The sequence below is a fragment of the Halichoerus grypus genome, chromosome 4, assembly GCF_964656455.1.
Source record: "Halichoerus grypus chromosome 4, mHalGry1.hap1.1, whole genome shotgun sequence".
Classification (NCBI taxonomy): Eukaryota; Metazoa; Chordata; class Mammalia; order Carnivora; family Phocidae; genus Halichoerus; species Halichoerus grypus.
The window spans coordinates 185,502,799-185,523,353 of record NC_135715.1 but is presented as its reverse complement, the minus strand read 5'-3'; the positions used below and the strand labels follow the sequence as shown (position 1 = coordinate 185,523,353).

General features: G+C 36.5%; 1 protein-coding gene and 1 pseudogene across 1 annotated transcript in view; both read right to left on the bottom strand.

Moving 5' to 3' along the window:
* The window catches only part of PSMD1 (proteasome 26S subunit, non-ATPase 1), an 88,185-nt gene that overhangs the window by 14,418 nt on the left and 53,212 nt on the right, over nt 1-20,555 (bottom strand). Inside the window, exons 17-18 of the mRNA XM_078070036.1 lie at nt 8,068-8,182; nt 5,062-5,184 (exon numbers count right to left, since the gene is read on the bottom strand). Of these exons, the coding sequence (XP_077926162.1) occupies nt 5,062-5,184; nt 8,068-8,182 (238 nt within the window). The remainder of the gene's footprint in view (nt 1-5,061; nt 5,185-8,067; nt 8,183-20,555) is intronic.
* On the bottom strand, nt 19,496-20,431 carry LOC118546993 (SKA complex subunit 1 pseudogene; annotated as a pseudogene).

Below are 20,555 nucleotides of genomic sequence, written 5' to 3'. Positions count from 1 at the left end.
ACTGTATGTACATTATGAGGAAGAATTTAAATATAAAATCACACCCAAAACAATAGGAGATCAAACATTCAGTGAAACTGAAAGATGGATTAAAAAAAAAAATCAATACAAAAATGTAACAGGATTATCCAATTAAGTAGACTACTTCAAAGAGCTATTTCCTGTTTATCATTTAAAAATTCTTTTCCTCACATTTTACTACTTATGGAGCAGTAACAATTCTCATGTTTATGATTCTTCATAAAGAATTATTATTTTAGTAGGTTAGGATAGTATCTTAAATTTAAAGGCAAGTTCGAGATCATGTACTCCCTGTACTTACAGATGGGAAACTGAAGTAAAATAGGTGAAATGACTGGCTTGTTTGTGATCAAGCAACTAACTGCAAGCATGGTGAGGATCATGATTTCCTGGTTCAATTTCACTGTTATGAACAGTATGGTGCCCCCATACAATTTGTGGGAGAAAAACATTTATTTCTCATTTTATATTACGATAGTCTCACAGAAAAGACAAATTCTAAGCAATCCTGTGATCCATGCATTCATTCTGCTATACATGATTATCTAAAAATCTACCTTCTCCAAATTCATGCATTTTTAACATTCATCGTATTTTTAAACTCTATACCTTGTATTGCTGGGGGAAAAAAAACACTTTCAGAAAAAAAAATGGGGAGAAGGAAATAAAGTTCTTTGGGGTTATTTCTGTTGGTACTTATCAACTGGGTATGTTTCCTTTCAATTTTCTTCTATTTTCCTGCATATAGAAATAAAACAGCACATCAAGGATCAGTTTTGAAGTTGTCTTTCTTTTCTCTTTCTCTGACATTACATCTGCTCTTACGACTTCAACTATAGGTCTGTAACTTCTTCCATGAAATCCTTGAGGCCAGATGAATTTTGGAATTCAGAATTTACAAAGATAACATGGTGTATATACATTATGCAATATTCTCAATGGAGCATGGGGAAAATAACCTATAATCAAACAAATCCATATTTCAAAAAGCAGTAAATGACTGAATATTAACACTAAATGGGATAAAGGCTATAAATGAGTTCATATTAGTTCAAGTTTTACAGCCAAATGAGTCCTTAAAAATAAACAAACCTCTCTTCAGAGCGTTTTGGATTTTAGAACTGCAGATAAAGGGCTATGGACTTACATAATTTCTTTGTGGTTAGTTCCCAAATCTCTACCTTCAGTTCTGACTTTTCTCCTTTGCTCTCATCTTATCTCCAGCTGACTTGCTATCATCTCAAACTCAACATGCCTAAAACAAAAATTATCTTTATTCTTCTTTTAAGATATTGTCAATGTTATCATGATTTCCCCATTATCAATATACCAAATGATGTTTTTAGCTCCCTTCTCAGTTTTATGAGTATTATTTTGTTTATGGTAGTTGCTTGTAGCCCTTTCTTTATATTATCACCGACATTGTTAGAGTCCAAGTTCCTACCTTAAGGCAATAGTATGGTAATATAGATTACCATTTATAAATGTGTTATGCTATGCTTATAATACAAAATTTCATTCTTATAATTTCATCTTATAGAAGTTCAAAGATTTCTTCATAGAAATACTTCTAGGTCCCCATGATGGCTCACAAAAGCCTAATCTACTCAAATTGTGATTTTAGAAATGCAAAAGCTTATCAAGCTTGGCCAAACATGATCCTACTGCCAAAAGAGTACCTGTCAGTTGTGGTTACTTACCCACAGCAGGTAACCTTAGGCCAGATGATATTAGGCAAGGAGGAGCACCAGAGATTTTATTTTTACACTGTAATATTTTTATCCGATTCTATACATGATAATAATGTACATGTTCAAAAATGCTGAAGGTGGATTTCATTTAACAAGGAAAATAAAAGATAGATCCTTCATAAAGAGTAGAGTTTGGTTCTTGAGTGAAAATAGTTCCAAAGACCTATAAAAAGCACATTATTCTAGTTAAATGGTTTTGAATCTCTGGTCTAAGGGCTTTCTAAATTGGGTTGGTAATCACCCAGGGGTGTATACATGTTCCTGGGTCCATGTTGTTGAGAGTGAGTGAACAAAAAAATTGGCAGAAGAAGAAAGCAAAGATGCACTGGAATTACTTAAACTGAGACCACAGTGTATAGAACTAAGCATTAAGACAGCATTCTGCAAAAGGATGTGATGTATGTCATACTTACATAAAATACTTCCTTTGGAACTTTCCATTGTGAATTTCACAAACTATCTGAGAAATGTCCCTTTTGGATTTCCCTGAGGAGTGGTTATGTAAGTCTTGATGAAATTAAGACTTCATCTCCATTTTACTTCCACTTGATTTCCTGCACCAGTTTGCAACCTTGTTACTAGGACTCTGTAGTCTTGAGAACTTCTCTTTAAGCTTTTTTTTTTTTTTTTAGATTTTACTTATTTATTTGAGAGAGAGAAAGGAGTGTGTGCATGGAGGGGGGAGGGAGAGGGAGAGGGAGAGAGAATTTGAAGCCAACTCCGTGCTGAGCACGGAGCCTGACACGAGGGGCTCAATCCCATGACTGCGAGATCAGGACCTGAGCCGAAACCAAGAGTCAGACGCTTAATGGACTGAGCCACCCAGGCACCCCTCTTCAAGCTTGTTAACAGCTTTTTCTTTTCAGCAAAATGTCACATACCATTCCAAAAGAATATCAAGTTGTCTTGTCTTGTTAGCAATTATCAGATAAAAGAGAGATGATATAAACTTGACAGTCCACAGAAGTCTTTATTGCATGCTTAATAGCAGAAAACAACGAAACAGAACCCAAACTTTAAGAATTCATGAGCTGAGTTAACAATTTCCCTCTAAGGAACAGTGTTTCCTGAAAAAATACTGGAGCTTTACACTGGCATGCACAGCTTTGCTTTCAGAGTCGGTAGGGTACAGATTTAACTTTCCCCACGGAGCTTACATTAATGGCAATAGCTAGCAGCTATAATTGCATTTCGACATTCTTAATTAATACTCAAGATTCTGATACAACCTGAAGATGGAAGGGCTCCCTATGTATTCACATCAGCTAAGACTTGGTTCAACGGCATTTTACGGAATGATTAAAAAATACTGATTATTTAAATTCTATATTTTTTCACTTTTTCTAAATGTGAAAAAGTTTTATCTATTAGAATAAATAGTTGAATGCTTTTTCAAACTACACATCCTACCCTAGCCTATCCCCATTCCAAAGGACCCTGCCAGTGTTGGTGCAGAGTTTATGGTTGAAAAATCAACAAAATCCTACAGCAGAGGATGAAAAGATAGTAAACTGTTTGTCTTGTTCACAATACAAATAACATGAAAGCAACATGTGAGGTCAAAGTGAGTAAATATCTATATATTACTGTTAGGGGAAGTGCATTCCATGGCCTAAACTTCCTACTTTAACAACATTACTCAGTTGGATAACCCCCAGCTGATAAAGCTCAGAAGATCAAAAGCAGAAATAAAAGATGCAAAAGCTATTCATATTATAACTGCTATATTTAAAAACAAAAGCCAAAAAGAAATGTGGACTCTCTGAAAAGATGTTTATGTTCTAGAAGATATATGAAGTGATATACTATTAAAACAGAATGAGAAGTTGAGATTCTATTTTTGCAATAATCCAATTTTTGGAAGTCTTACAAATGATTTTGACAGAGAGAGCAGCACTGGATAAATGAAATAAAAATGATAAAAATAAAAATGAAATAAAAAAATAAAAATGATTCCCATTAGAAATGGGAATCTATTAAACAAAGTTCCATAAAATGAGAATGAATAATCAATGAGTTCTGGAAATTTTTCTCTTCTCCACCCTCCCTCCCCCCATCAATCTACTTTGCTGAAAATGAGGATGTTTTACATTTGCTTGATGAGGCAGAAGACAGTATGCCAATGGTTTTTCTAGTTGTCAATTTTTTGATTTTTTCTCAAATAGAAGCAAAATTAATACAAAACTATTAAATGCCCTAATTTCAAGAATAAAAAGTTCTGAAATTATTGCATAAGCTATACACACCTATTTAATACATCAAAAATGATAATTTTTAGTACATGTGAATAAGATCTGTGCATTTTCTCAACAAAATGAGAAATTTTGGCTGAGGTGCCAAGATACATTAGATATCATACTCTAACATGATGTCTGGGAGATTGTCATGAGGAAATTTTAAAATAGATGTCTCAAAATCTTTGCTGGGAGCCAGCCACAGGGTATCTATGAGAAGTGAACTGCAGGAGGTTCTAACTGAGAACTGAGCTGTGGGTCTTTTCCCCTCACTCCAAGCCTAAAGATGGGCTTCAGAGGGACCACGTGGAGAGCTTAATAAGATCAGTGGTTACTGTGCACTGACATCTGACACAAGAAGTTAAGAGGCCTTAGCTGTCCACTGAGGTAACTAGCAGAGAGGGTGAGGGAGATGAAGAGGAGGGAGAAGAAGACAGAGAGGAGGAAGGAGAGGGACAGGGCAGGCAAAGCTACACTGAGAACCATATATTATACTCCTAGCTACAAGGGCAAAATATGCAGGACTGGTTCTGTGAACGGACGTGGGTGAGGAAGGAAAGAAAGCCGTCCTGGAGCCATGTGAAACCCTGCCCCACTCCCAGGGGGGCACTGACATTCTAACAGAGAATCTGGATATACTCATTTCTAAACTGAGATTGTATATACCATATAAAGTGAATGTAGGACTTTTTATTGCCTCAGAAAGATGAATCAAAAAGTCATGGACTGCCTGAGTTTGCATCCTGTATCAGAGGAACAAGTTATCCTGCTAAACGCATTTTAAAAGGACAGTAGGAGGCAAAAATTAAAGTTCATTTTTATGATTTCATCTAATTTTTCAAGTATGGCTAAATAGTTGAATTAACAAAGTGACTATAAATCTGTAAAAAATGCATTTAAAGAGTATTATATAATTAAAGTTATCTCTTTTACCCACCTTTTTTACTTCCTTTGAGTTTAGTGTCCACTACATTTGAGGTAAAAATGTCCTTAAAAGAAGATAAGTTACTAAAGAAAAGCCTGAACCAGCTCTCTTCTGGAGAATTTTTTCATTTGCTCACCTTTGGACAAGTGATTTCAGTCTGCTGGATCATGATGAGAGCTGAGGCTATCAGAGCTCCTTGCCTCACATAGTTCACAGGGTCATTTGTCATCGGTTCTAACAAATTAATTGCTTCCTGAAAGCATTAGAAAAAACTTTAAATTAAGCTGGTATAGCTGGATTTTCAAATTAGTTACTGTTATTCTAAGTCAGTATTTTCCTCTGACATTGTAGTGAGTTCATTAAAGACTACTTGCAACTGAGAATGCTTTTAGTTTCAATATAATTGATGGTAAGTGAGAAGGAAGCTTGTAGATACATGCGTGTTCCTGTTTTGAAGTAAAAGAAGTAAAAAAGAAGGTAAGAGAAAATGAGATTAATGTTAAGTGCCACTTTATAACATTCCTTATAAGGTCTTTGGTAGGTATAAATCCGGAGGAACAAAGCAATGGGTTTACAAAATTATCAAATTTCTTTCTTTTTTTTTTTTAAAGATTTATTTATTTATTTGAGAGAGTGAGAATGAGAGAGAGAGAGAGAGTACATGAGAGGGGGGAGGGTTAGAGGGAGAAGCAGGCTCCTCGCCGAGTAGGGAGCCCGATGCGGGACTCGATCCAGGGACTCCAGGATCATGACCTGAGCCGAAGGCAGTCGCTTAACCAACTGAGCCACCCAGGCGCCCCTCAAATTTATTTCTTAACACAGTATGCCACTTCTTAAATATCCTGTTTCAAGGCCAAGGAAAGAAAAAATAAGTTGAATTCTTTTTCTTTTAAGAAAACAACTTCCGATTTCTTTACATGTGGATTCATTTATTTTAAAAATCAGAGCTGTTAACAGATAATATACATACCAGATAAATGTATTTTCTCTCCATTTCAGTGAAAAATGTGACACTACTCATAGTATTGTCAATACTGTTTATGAGGTAGTCATGATAAAAATATAACCAAATTTCCAACTTATAAGTTAAAAGACACTAACTTGGTCTTTGAGGTATGTGATATAACCTCAAAGATATATTTTAGAATAAAAAAGTGTTTTGAGTTTTTAAGAAATAAAAATAAAGCACCAAACCTTGGTCAGATAGGTATAGTTATATAGATCACACAAACTATCTAGAAATAAAGCAGACTTGGGCGCCTGGGTGGCTCAGATGGTTAAGCGTCTACCTTCGGCTCAGGTCATGATCCCAGGGTCCTGGGATCGAGTCCCGCATCGGGCTCTCTGCTCCTTGGGAGCCTGCTTCTCCCTCTGCATCTCTCTCTCTCTGTCTCTCATGAATAAATAAATAAAATCTTTAAAAAAAAAAAAAAAAGGAAAAAAAAGAAATAAAGCAGACTTGCTTAGTATGAGTAATAAAAATTTTTCATTGAATTAACTTGTCAGATGCTGTGTCTCAAAGAACATTTGCTCCTACATATCATATCAAGTTTACAGTAATCTGGAAAGAAAAAAAAATCTAATATACATTTAACTTACGAGGCTTAACATAAATGTCTACTGAAGACCTGAGGGGGAAAATACTTCATAAAACATCCAACTATAATTTTCCTTTGTTTACAGATGTGTTCCAGAAAAAAAATGAAGGCCAATTTCTATAAACTGGTATTTTATAAACCCAATGGTATTTCTAATAAAACTGAAGATACATTTTCATGTAAGAAATTCTCTCACAAAAGAAAACACTTAAAAACAAATCTCTGTGAGGACAGAGACTATGCTCAACTTGTTCACCATCATATCCTTAAAGGATCTTCCCCTCCATCACTGATTTGACAAATATTTACCGAACGCCTACTATGTGCCTGGTCTGACTTTAGCTTCTAGCAGTGAACATTCTGTTCTTAGGGACCTTACATTTCAGGGCAGAGGAGACATAAAATAAATAAATAGGTGTAAAAATATGTCAGGTGGTGATAAGTCCTATGAAGAAAAAATAAAGCAGGGTAAGGAGATGAATCAGAATACTGGAAGGGGATGTCTCTCTAAATTTTTATGCAATTTTTTTCACATATAGTGAAAATGCCCATTTTAATTTCTAGTTTCAGTAATGTTTTATGTGACTAGAAAAAGTTATTTGTATCCAATATTAATACTTTATTAGAGAAAAAGTGAAGCAAATTAAAATTTAATTCCTGGACTAAATCAATAAATAACTGTGTTTTATTTTATTTTATTGTGGACAAGAGAGGATAAAAAAATGACTCCTCCTCTGATATAAAGACATTGGAAGCATAACCTAGCTCTACTCTTGTTCTTTATGTTCTCACTATTCTCATTATGTTTGTGTTCTCTCTCTCTCTCACACACACACATACCCGTGCACACACGGACTCCATTAAAAGAAAAGTTCATGTTTTGGGGGGTGGTGAAGGTGTGTATGTTTGTGCTATGAAAGGCAAAAATGTGATGATTATGCCACTGCTGCGAATGAAGAATACTTGTTTAAGCAACAGCACATTTCTTTATGAATCTCACGATGAATTGTATTTTACAGTCATTTGCTTGCCTAACCCAACTCTTTATTTTGTCACTTTTGAAGATTTAACAAATATCACGTTACCTATTAGATTTGTGAGGAGAATCAGGCAAATAGCAGTTAAGTGATTTGCTTACAACAAAAACAAACAAACAAAAGAATCAAAGTTAGCTGATTTTGGTGGTCTCATACAAGAACCTTGATTCCTAATAATGCCAATTAAACATATAAATTACCATGTTAAGTGACCAGAGTAACTCTTTAAAGAATTTTTTTTTTTTTTTAAAGAAATCAATGCTTTCAAAAAGAAATTCAACAGCATTGTTTGGTCACCCACGCAATGTGGTGGTTTGTTCTTAACTCGCTTTGAGCAACCATGGTAAAGCGAGGAAGGAAGTTCTGGGAAACTGTGCGAGACAAGTTAACTCTTACAGATCACACCACACTTGCATTTTTACAGTGGTTATACCAACTTTTCTGCTAGGGAAAACAGTCTGGTGCCAGGCAAGAACTGACCCCAGTGGCTTTGGGCTTTACCTTGTTTCCTGTACCAGCACAGCAGATGCCCAGGGCCATAGCAGCTCCATAACGCACGTGAGGATTGTAACTCTCTGACAGCAATGAAACAACGCTGGGACACTGTTCAGGGGTCCTGATAAGAAATAGAGGAAGTGAAGACAGTGTTATAGGTAAAAGATTTTAAATCAAGATGGAAGAATTTCAACCAATTCTTTTTAACTTATGGGAAACAGCAGTTATATTTCACATGGCAGTTGGAGAATTAAAAGTTGCGCATGGAATTCTAATTATTGATATTAATCTTCAGTATTCAGAGACTATACACAAAGAAAACAGAACATATCAGTGATTCCTCAACCACAGCTCTGCATTAGAGCATTACAGTCATTCCTTTGTGCTTCCTCCATAGTGGGTAATAACCATAAGGGTGTGGGGGGCACACAATGCCCTACATCAATTCTTATCTTTCTTGCTTATTTTGTGTTTTGTACCAGAAGACAAAAGCTGTTATAGAGACTGTGGGATGTTTCCAAAGCTGCACAAAAGATCTGAATTGCCCAGTATAACTCTGATTGAATACCAAATTGGTAAATACGCCTTGATAATGAAAAAATTCTGTTTTTTTTTTCTTTAGCAATTATTGTTGTATTGATAAGGACAGAAATTGTTCTTAAAAAAAAAAAAGATTTTATTTATTTATTTATTTAAGAGAGAGAGAGCACGCAAGTGTGGGGAGGAGCAGAGGGAGTGGGAGAAGCAGACTCCATGCTGAGCACAGAGCCCAACATGGGGCTTGATCCCATGACCCTGAGACCATGATCCGAGCTGAAATCAAGAGATGGACGCTCAACTGACTGAGCCACCCAGGCACCCCAGAAATTGTTCTTTTCTCAATCTCTTCATATTTCAGCAAAGACAAAAAAAATAGGGGAACCCTGACTAATGGAATACCTGACCTCATCTTTATAGTGGTTACTCTTTAGGGCAGCAGGATTGGGGTAGTAGCTAGAGGAGAATGTAAGGGGAGTATCTGGGCAGCTGATAACGATCTCAAACTGGATGCTGGTTATAGTGTGTGTTCAGTTGTGAAAATTCATCAAACTGTAGGCTAATTATGTGCATGTTTTTAGATGTGTATTACACTTCAACAAAAACTTAAAGAAAAAGGTTATACATATAACTACATTTAATAAAGTTTTTTTTTATTTTTAAACACGATCTTGTTGTGAATGAAAGCAGTTACTACTTACAGACCAATTCAATTCCATAACTTTGTTGGATTGTCCTCTAGCCTCAAACTCTAGTAAGTGGTAAATTCAAATTTCAAATGGAATAGAGCCAAATTTATGAAAACCATCCAGAAAACTGAAATTATGCTACAAGAGAAGGCTGGATTTCCTCCTTACAACAAAGTCCATAACTCTTTCTTGAAAATGTTCTCAGTTTGACTAAGCTTCCTAGTAGGAATAATTTGTAAATAAGACTAATGACAACAATATGGAGAAAAAGCTTGGTATTGTGAAAGATTCAATGTACTAGGAAACAGAGGATCTGGGTTCTAGTTCTAGTTTTGCTAATTTCTTAGTATGTGACATTAGGTAAGTCACTTTTTTTTTGTAATTAGAGATAACTTTTCTTTTGCTGGAATAATATAAAAAACAAAATGAGTAAATAACAGAAAATATGGTAATAATATATATACCTTCAATTAATGCACAAAGACATAAATAACAATACATTATATAAGAGGAAGCCATGAAGTCAGAAACCCATGTTCCAGTTCCTGCTTTGTCTCTAAACAGCTGGGATAATTTAGACAAAGCTCAGTGAAACAAACACTCTGGGATCCCCTTCTATGTACGAAAAAAGAAGGAATGGGACTAGAAGTTCTATGTCTTTCCTACTTTATAATTCTATGGCTCTTTTTTTTTTTTTTTAAAGATTTTACTTATTTATTTGTCAGAGAGAGAGAGACAGAGAGCACAAGCAGGGGGAGTGGCAGGTAGAGGGAGAAGCAGGCTCCCCCCTGAGCAAGGAGCCTGATGCTGGGATCATGACCTGAGCCGAGGCAGACACTTAACTGACTGAGCCACCCAGATGTCCCCAATTCTATGGCTTTTAAAAATGAACCAACCAGGGTGCCTGGGTGGCTCAGTCAGTTAAGCATCCCATTCTTGATTTTGGCTCAGGTCATGATCTCAGGGTTGTGAGATCAAGACATGTGTCAGACTCTGTGCTCAGCAAGGAGTCTGCTCGAGATTCTCCCCCTCTCCCGCTTCCCTGGCTCATGCGCACTCTCAAATAATAAATCTAAAAAACAAAACAAAACAAAAAAACCAACCAACAAAGGTTTTAAATCAATGTTCATTGTTACAGGACATTTCTTTGATGAGAAATATTCCTATGGAATTTAAAGTGATACGACATCGAAGAGGCTGCTGGAGAGTCATTCTGCAACTTGTAGCTGACAGCACCATCATTTAACTTTTATTCTGCGCTCCTATTAGGCAAAGAACTTAAAGCTCTGTCCATAACTTGATACTCAAATCCTCTGACAAACTCAAGCATTTTGTCACCAAATTAATTACAAATAAAACCAACTCAAGAGTGCACATATCCCAAGGGCCAAGGCTGTGTTTTCTATATTTTTTATTTTCCTTTTTTTTTTATTTTTTTATTTTTTTTTTAAAGATTTTATTTATTTATTTGACAGAGAGAGACACAGTGAGAGCAGGAACACAAGCAGGGGGAGTGGGAGAGGGAGAAGCAGGCTTCCTGCTGAGCAGGGAGCCCGATGTGGGACTCGATCCCAGGACCCTGGGATCATGACCTGAGCCGAAGGCAGACGCTTAACGACTGAGCCACCCAGGCGCCCTATTTTTTATTTTCCATAAATTATTAGCACAGTGCTAGATACTAAAGATAAAATAATTTTTATTACTCGGTAAATGACAAAGGGAGTCAAACTAAATTTATATTTAGAGACTTAACCAATAAGTATTTTCTACTAGGTTCAGGGCCTAACGGTTAACCTCTGGGGGGTGGGGGGTGGGGGGAAATCAAGCCCTTCCCTGTTCCCCTGCCCACTTAAGTTTATAATTTAGCTGCACAATCAAGAAAAAAAAAGGGAAAGTTAGCAAGTACCTGTGTTGCTTCATAAGGGCTAATTGAGAGTGCCTTTTAATTTTATGTGCTTTGAAGTTCTCAGTAGGGAGATCACATAGGTAAGGCCTGAAACACCCACAAAATAGGTACCTAATTCTAATTTGTTGTTTCAGTAAAATTTCTTGGCTTGTAGCTAACAGTCAACTTGCCAACTTTACTATTTGTACAAACTTTCCACAGAGCAGGAACTGTGCCAGGATATATGCACAAGTCACTGCCATATCATCTGACCATAAACTGCATATATGAACTCCTTTCTTTCAACATACTGGCTATTAACTACTGTTTCTTTACTAAATATTTTGTGTAACCTCAACATTAAATCCTATTAATAAATCAGACGCTTTCATCTGGTGTCTTTTCATCTGGTGTTTTTTTTCTAATTTATCTTCACTAGAAAAGGAAAAGTACAGGAATATATGTATATAGGCAGAAACACTATTCTAGGCACATGGGGTCCAACACAGAGGGAATTTGGTGAGGCCATAAACCACAGGGTAGTCCCCTGGGTAGAACTGTGAATTTGTAATTCTCACTAGGTAAATGGCATAGGATTAACATATGACAAAGGAATTAAGAATATACCCTCTGCTGAGCTTCCTTGTATCCCCTACCAAAAGATTAAATAATCTGAGTAGTATCCTGAATTTCCAAGTACCTATTGAATGTCTTCAACCAAATATACCACAAACACCTCAATCAACATACAGCAGTCCACAAAGAAAGAGGAATAAGGGGCACCCTTCCCCTACACTACTTCTCCCACCATGACAGTTCATTTACATACCCAGGAAACTCACATCTTTCTTTATTCATTCTATTCCCTAAACCCCCACATCTTATCTGCCACCAAAGCAAGTGAAACCCTTAAATTTTATTTCTTTCCATTGCCTGCTTCAGGCCCCAATCACCTCTCACTGGAAATAATAGTGACTCCTTAAATAATCGCTCTGCCTTCTTCTCCTCTTGTCTTCATTTGGCTGTGGTAGTGAGAATAACATGGGCTTGGAATCAGAAAGACTTGAATTCCAATTCCAGTGCAGCCATTTATTAGTAGAGTGGCAATCACTAAATCTCTCTGAGCCTTAACTGCATTACCCATAAAATGGTGTCTGTTCCACCTTATTCATGCTGGGGAAAGTTGGTGGTATGGTAGAGTAGAATATTATACCACAATCACTGAAATCTAAATGCATTACCAGAAATTGCCTTTGAAGCAGAACCAGGAATCTGGCTACCCTAGCTGTAGTTTGGGTTCTTATTTGTAAAAAAGGGAAGGTAACTCATGCCCAAACATTCATTCAAAATAATATAAAGTGAGTTGGATATTAAACCTAGAAAGCTGGTTGTATTCAAAATCCTGACCTCCACGTCTCCTCACCAACTTTTTAAGGAGCTAATGGCACAGAGAACACTTACCCACTTGTCCCTCAGCTGCAGCAAGGGCAGGACATTCCAGGGAAAACTGACTCACACCAAAGAACTTATTCTAAATGTATCTTAAAACTTCATTTATTTTATGATGCTCAATTGTTAAAAAAGTATTATACTTAGAATAGGATATTAACAGTTTCATGAGGTTCAGAGAAAATTTTGCCAGTGAACATAAATACTGGGAGCTTAATTCAGAGCTTTACCTAGTTGATTATCATAAAGACTAAAATAGGTTGTGAGGGTTATAAACTCAAAGAACATAAAAAAAATTCTTGTTAAGTTTCTCAGTCTATAACAGTCCTAATGCTGACACATTCTTCAGTAAAGTGTTAAGACAAGAAACGATACATTCTTTAATAAATTAGCTTAGACATTCAGTCCCTTCAAGAGTACAATAAAACCAGAATATTCTATGTTTACTTTAATTTTTAGCAAGTAGCTGTAAAAGGACAAAAGAATCCTTCTAAGCAATGATTGGAATGTAAATATTTGCTGAAAGCAAAACTTGGGCACATTAATCTTTGTCTACACATATAACACACATAAAATACATGCATAAATATAAAAATTATAAAGTCACAGTTAATAAATGAATAAATAAATGATAAAACAATTATCACCATCACTTTGAGGCTTGGAATGAATTAATGGACCTCAGCATAATTATCAATGACTGCTAACATCATAAAAATAGAAACAAGTCGACCTAATGTGCACTCCCAGCCCTGCCCCTCCAAAAAAGAGAGACAAGAAAGAGAGAGACATTGAACCTCAATGTGACCAAGCCTCAATGTCCAACTATCAATTTACAGGAAATACAGAAGACCAAAAAACGCATTATATTACACATAGGGATGGGGGATGCAATTAGCAAAATCCATACTGTGCAACCTTGACAGTAATAATAACCTGGTTTCTTCAACAAATAAACTGCAAGGTGGAAACAAAAAGAGAGAGGGGAGGAAAGGCAAGAGATGGCGAGAGATTAAAAGAAAATACACCAAATCTTTAATAATAGTCCATAGGGCTTTCTTTCATTTATTTTAGATAATTCTAACACTACTTGAATCTTAGCTTTTCTATACAAACATTTATCTCTTAGATAACATCACAAAATAATTCCTGTTGTCTGATATAATTCCCTTAATCATTTGTAACAAAGTATTTAAATGACTGACCCCTGATTAGCAATAAAAACTTATCTCTGTGTCTCCATGAACATATTTATTTATTTTTAAATAGATCTGATTGATTGATTGATTGGGAGGGGCGTGTGTGAGCAAGGGGAGGGGCAGGGAGAGGGACAAGCAGACTCTCCACTGTGCATGGAGCTCACAGCGTGAGCTCAACCGCCCACGACCTCAGACAAGGAGTGGAGCCAAAACCAAGACTTCAACACTCAACCTACTGAGCCTGAGCCGCCCAGGCACCCCTCCATGAACATACTTAGAAAAATAACTGTCTAGAAATTATCAAGTCACAGGAAAATAGTGGATTTTGTTTTATTGAGTAGGGGGAGGTAGAGAGCAAGTAATTCAATAGTTTGGAAACCACTGTATTAGCATAAAATGTATTATGTATGATAGCTTTTTCACATATTTATGTTTTGCTATGTTAAATTTAAAAGTACATTTACTCGGACAATTATAAATGTGCTAGTTGCATCTGGTTTTTTTTTTTAAGATTTTATTTATTTATTTGAGAGAGAGAATGAGATAGAGAGAGAGAGCATGAGAAGGGGCAGGGTCAGAGGGAGAAGCAGACTCCCTGCTGAGCAGGGAGCCCGATGTGGGACTCGATCCCGGGACTCCAGGATCATGACCTGAGCCGAAGGCAGTCGCTTAACCAACTGAGCCCACCCAGGCGCCCCATAGTTGCATCTGTTTTTAACAATGGAGCTACATGTGGTGGGAACTGTATCAATTTTTCTTGTTCTTTATTTTTTGGCTAGTTTATAAAAATAAAAAAGTGAATATCATTTGGTTAAAAAGTGGGAAGAGGGGTGCCTGGGTAGCTCAGCTGGTTAAGCATCTGCCTTCGGCTCAGGTCGTGTTCCCAGGGTCCTGGGATCAAGCCCCCCTGTCCCCCAATCAGACTCCCTGCTCAGCAGGGAGCTTGCTTCTCCCTCTCCCTCTGTAGCTCCCTCCTGCTTGTGTGCGCGCTCTCTCGCTGCCAAATGGATAAATTAAATCTTAAAAAAAAAAAGGCGGGCAGAGATATATTTTTTGAATTTTATTTTCATTTACAAGGTAAAAGAGATGCATCAGATATTCATTATCAGGAAAATAACTGAGAAAGAAGAAAGTAGTTTTGTTTCCCCAGCATACTTTTATCCCATGAACCTCTGTATCCCAAGCTGCTATTTGTGGATTCTCACTTTATCAATTTAGATATATCTACTACATGTTAAGTATCATAAAGAAAACAAAACAAAATTACCCAGATCCTGCCCTAAATCATACAAATTTAGTCCTACCTTTAATATATATATTTTTAAAATCATTTTACTAGACTAGAAATTAATAGAATCAGTTCCTGAGTAAGCCCAGGTATTGGACTTAAAGTATCTTAAATATATTCAAAGAGAAAAAAAAGAAAGGCCAGTAACTAAAGAAAACAGGAGAACAATGCCTCATCAACTCAAGAAAATCAACAAGTAGAAATTGTATATATACACAAAATGAAACAAAATCAAACAAATGAAATGAAATGTTTAAGTGAAATGAAAAATTCACTAGAGAGGGTTCAACAGCAGAACTGGGCAGCAGAAGTGGGCAAGTTAGGTAAACTGACAATATTAAATTAGATTAACTGAGAATTATGTTGGTGGATTGAGATTATCTAATCTGAGGAGCAGAAAGAGAAAATAATTTTTAAAAATGAGCAGAGCCTTAAAAACTGGTGGGACACCATCAAGCATACTAACATATGCATAATGGGAGTCCTAGAGGGAGATGAGAAGAAGAGAGGGGTAGAGAGAACATTTGAAGAAAGAACGGCCAAAACTTCCCAAATTTTGATAAAAGACTAGAAACTCAACAAACTCTAAGCAGGATAAACTCAGAGACTGGTGAACAAAGAAGACAAAGACTACATTCTAGTAGGAGGCATACAATCAAAAATAAATGATAAACTAAGTAAAAAGGTGAAGTACTAAGGAGAACAAGAAAAGTAAATCAAGTTAAGGGGTATTGGAAGACACAGGAGAGGAAGGTTTAACAGCACTAACTAGGGTAGTCAGGGCAGGCTTCAATGATAACGTGCTATTTAAGCAAAGACAGGAAGGCCGTAAGGAAGCAAGTCAAGTGGCTAGGCAGGGCAAGAGCGTATTATATATTAGGTGGAGGAAACAGCTCGTGCAAGAGCCCTGTGATAAAACAACGCCAGGCACGTTTGAGGGGCAGCAAAGGCCAGTGGTTTGAGTGCAGTGAAGAAGGGGAAGAACAGTTGAAACTATGGCCAGCCAGATCATAAAAGCTTTATAGGAACTTTATAGGCCAGGGGATTACTGGAACTTTGGCTTTTACTATGAGTGAAATAAGGGGCCACCGGGAGGATTCTGAGCAAAGGAATGATATGATCTGCCTTGTTTAAAAAAGGTCATTTTGGCTGCTTTATTGAGAATAGAGGGCAAAGGTAGAAGAAAGAAGACTGGTTAAGAGGCTACCTAGAAATCCAGTCAAGATATGATGGTGATTAGGTAAGATAGTAGCAGGAGATGTGGGGGGGAAATTTGGTATATATGGATTTGGTATATATACTGAAGGTAAAACCAACAAGATTTCCTGATGGATAAAATGTAGAATGTCAGATAAAGAGACTGGAAAGATGCAACTGCCTTTACCTGAGATAAAGAAACCAATACATAGAGCAGATCTGGAGGGAAAGAGCATAAATTCAGTTTTAAGACAATCTGAGTTTGAGATGTTTTTTAGACATCTAAGGGAAATATTGAGTAGGTGATCAAACATGAGTCTGGAGTCTGAAGGAAAAGTCTAGGCTAGAGAGTTTCAGGATATAGATGGTATTTAAAGCCATAAATGTATGTAAGACACCAAGTACAGAGAGGGGAGAAAAGAGATCCAGAAATGAACCCCCAAGAAGGTTGAAGATTAAGAGGTTGAGGAGATGAAACAGAACAAAGAGACTAAAAAGGAATAGTCAGCGAGGCCAGAGAGCATCCATTAGAGTGTGATCTAGTGGAAGCCAAGCTATTTTATGGAAGGGGAAATGATCAGCTGGGTCAATTGTTGCTGTGAAACAGGCAGAGCAGGTTACGTCACCTTATTACAAATGCAGAAATCAAAGCTCATAGAAAGGTCTCCTAACCCTTAGGTATTCTGCCTGTCTACTCTTGCGACCACGAATCATAGCCATTAGGCTGGAAATAGAGTTTTAGTTTTAGGGGCTTTCTTCAACAAGTTAATGGAAACCATGGGTGAATGGAGGAAGACAATGAAGAGGGAGATGAAGTCAATAGAGGACAGGAACCTGGGAGGTATCTGCAAATTAAGCGGGTAGAATAAGAGTTAGAAAAGATTCTTTAAGAAACACAAAGAACCAGGATGGGATGTCTCTGAAGGCAGGAAAAGATATAAGCTTTAAAAAGAAATGTTTAGCCAACAGTGCTGAATATTGCACACAATCTGTAACTGGTGTTAAAACGGACTTTCTAAGAGTTGTTTTAGTAGAATGTTGGAGAAAAAATCTGATTATAAGGATTATAATGAGAAGAGAAACAGGCAATTCTTTAAAGAAGTTTGATAATGAAGGAAAGAGACTCAAGGGATAACAAAAATGTTTAGTTTTCATTAACTAGAAACCTGAGCATGTCTGCAAGAAAGAAGTTAGAACTGGGGCGCCTGGGTGGCTCAGTCATTAAGCGTCTGCCTTCGGCTCAGGTCATGATCCCAGGGTCCTGGGATCGAGCCCCACATCGGGCTCCCTGCTCAGCGGGAAGCCTGCTTCTCCCTCTCCCCCTGCTTGTGTTCCCTCTCTCACTGTGTCTCTCTCTGTCAAATAAATAAAATCTTAAAAAAAAAAAAAAAAGTAGTTAGAACTGAGGAACTGAATATTCAAGGCATGGATTCTATGTGTGAAAAAGATACCTTATTCAGCAAAATTGCAAAGAATATAATAAAAGTTGGGATCAAGAACTTAAATAGAAGTTGTGGAAAAGAGTAATGTCAATGTGATCCCAAAGGATAGTATGGATGAAAAGAAAGACATTTTGAGAAGATAAAAGGTGATAGCACTTTCAGATTGGTCTAAATCTTTCATTAAAATAGAGGTAAAATCAGTCATCAGGGGAGAGTGAGTAGAGTCTAAGAAGAACAGATTAAATTTGGAAGAGCTATTTTTAGAATTTTAGCTCTTTCACTGATATTGTCAAAGAAAATGAGTAAGAAAGGAATGAAAAAAAAAAAAGCGAAAAAATATTTGAGCTGAGCTGTGGGATCTGTTAAAGTGAGCTAGTTTTAGCTACCATGTCTGTATTATAATGATCAATATACTTGCTTGTATCCACCCATGAGATAAATTACACAAGGGCAGAAAATGTTTATCTTGTTCATCACTATATTGCCACAAGCAAATGAACTCAATGAATACTTCACAAATAAATGAATATGTACTGGACACAATCCCTATATTGCCAAAAATTCCTTAATGGCTAGTGTTTGATAGATAATTATGACTGAGAGGCAAAAAATGTTCTTGGCTGATATTTGTCTTCTTAGGCCTATAAATTAGACTGCCCTTTTAAGTCAAAGATAGAATCTAATAAATTAAAAAGGCATCAGGGACAAAATTCATTATTTTGGGAAAAATGCATGAATTAAGTTTTTTGATTATGGTCAGATTAGAGTCCGAGTCTGAACTTTAAGCTACTTTAGTAAGAATTTATCTGGAGTTCTTGGTAAATGAGATATTTCACACAAATGAAGTTTCCAGATATTTGAAATTTAATTCTACTATTAAGAATTATATTTTTATATATTTATCATTTTGGATGGCAATCTTTTTAAAAATGCATTTCATGCATTCCTGCCATCCAAAACAGAGCCGAATAAAAATTATTTACTCTTTTCTTAAATATGTGGAAGTCATCACTCTGGTACCAATTATTATACCACATAAAATTGTGAAGGCCTGGGTTATAGGAGAACTACAAGCCTCTATTCTGAGTAAACCTACATGTCTATACTTTTTACTTCCTGTTTCTTCTGTGCACCCTGTTTGCTATTATCAAAGTGTTTGTCCACCTGTTAATTTGTTATCTGCTCTGGAGTAAACAGGGAAATGTGTTTGTTAAAACCGTCTCAAAGTGAATTTATCACTAAACATTCTTTTGTACTATTTAGATTTACCACCATGTGCAAATGGTATTTTTATTAAAGAGGGGAGAAAGACATGTTTCTGTGAGTCAGTGTAAAGAGATTTGTAGTGGGGACTTACAGGCTGTCTTCCATCTAACGTGCATGAGGTTTTTAGAGCATAGTTTAGTTATTTGCAACTGAAAGATTTGTCTACTCTTTCATATATTTCTTATTATTTTGCTTTCTTTCTGATTCTCAGCTATGCTTTTTTAATTTTTTAAAAATTATTAACATATAATGTATTATTTGTTTCAGGGGTACATGTCTGTGATTCATCAGTCTTACACAATACACAGCACTCACCATAGCACATACCCTCCCCAATGTCCACCACCCAGCCATAGCACAAAGTTGCCAAATAAGTAGTTTTAACTAGTTGTGTTCCTTAACCATTAAACTAATTTAAAAATAGGAAAACAAAAATAATCCAACCACTAGTTTTTTTTGTTTTTTGAATTTTAAAATATATATGCTTTACTTACTAAAACGTTTCGTTTTTATAGGAAGCTAGAAAAGAAAATGAAAAAGCCAAAGAAATTTTATATATAAAGAAATTATATATAAGGAAACTATGTGAGTGGCCTCTACCCCCTATTGTTAGCCAGTTCAAAAGATCCCACGTGCTTCAGGTTATAACGTATCGGGTAAGGCCCCCCCCTCGGACCTCTGAGAGCCTCCGGCAGTGTCGTAAGATATTCAGGATCACGTGAAGGCGCTTGTCAGCCTTCAGAGCTGTGAACTCCTTTATGTCAGCTTCCACTATGAAATAATGACCTTTGGTATCCTTTGTTTCTTCATCAATAAATCTGTGATAGAGATTTCTGGCCACGGAACTCATTGACTTTTTTGGTTGATGTAGGATCTTATATTTACTAACCACTGCCTTGTTGATTTCTTTAATAACATCATTAATTTGACAGTAAGTTAAGCGAGATTTCATGTACGCTGGAATGCCATTAAATTCATCAGAAGTTATAAACAGCATTTCTTTAATACTTCTTTGTTCTTTTGGGGGCTTCTTTGTGGGTACAGGTTCCTCAGCTTTGACTGCTTCTTCAGGGTCAAGATCTGACACATCAGCAAAGTTCTGGCTTACTGTTACTTGAGGCAAATGGGGAGGAATGTTTTCTTTGAGATGCTCCACATCTTTATAATCCTCTTCAAGAGATTCACAGAGTTCCTTGAGTGAATGGTTGGTTTGTTCTTGATATTGAATCTCCAATTCCAATTTATTTAGAAGTTCATTTACTACAATGATTTCATCTCCTATTTTATCTAATGTAGTCTTCAAGGTAGGTTCCTGACCACAATTTCTCAGTGACAGAGTTCTTTTAATGTTGGCAATCTTTTCATTAATATGAGAGCCTAATTGTTCCAGATCTGAGGAGGCCATCCTTTAAGCCTCTGGCGCGGGTCCGGGAGCAAAGCCCCAACCACTAGTTTTAACTACAAAAAAAGTAAGTGAGGGGCACCTGCATGGCTCAGTCGGTTAAGTGTCTGCCTTCAGCTCAGGTCATGATCTTGGGGTCC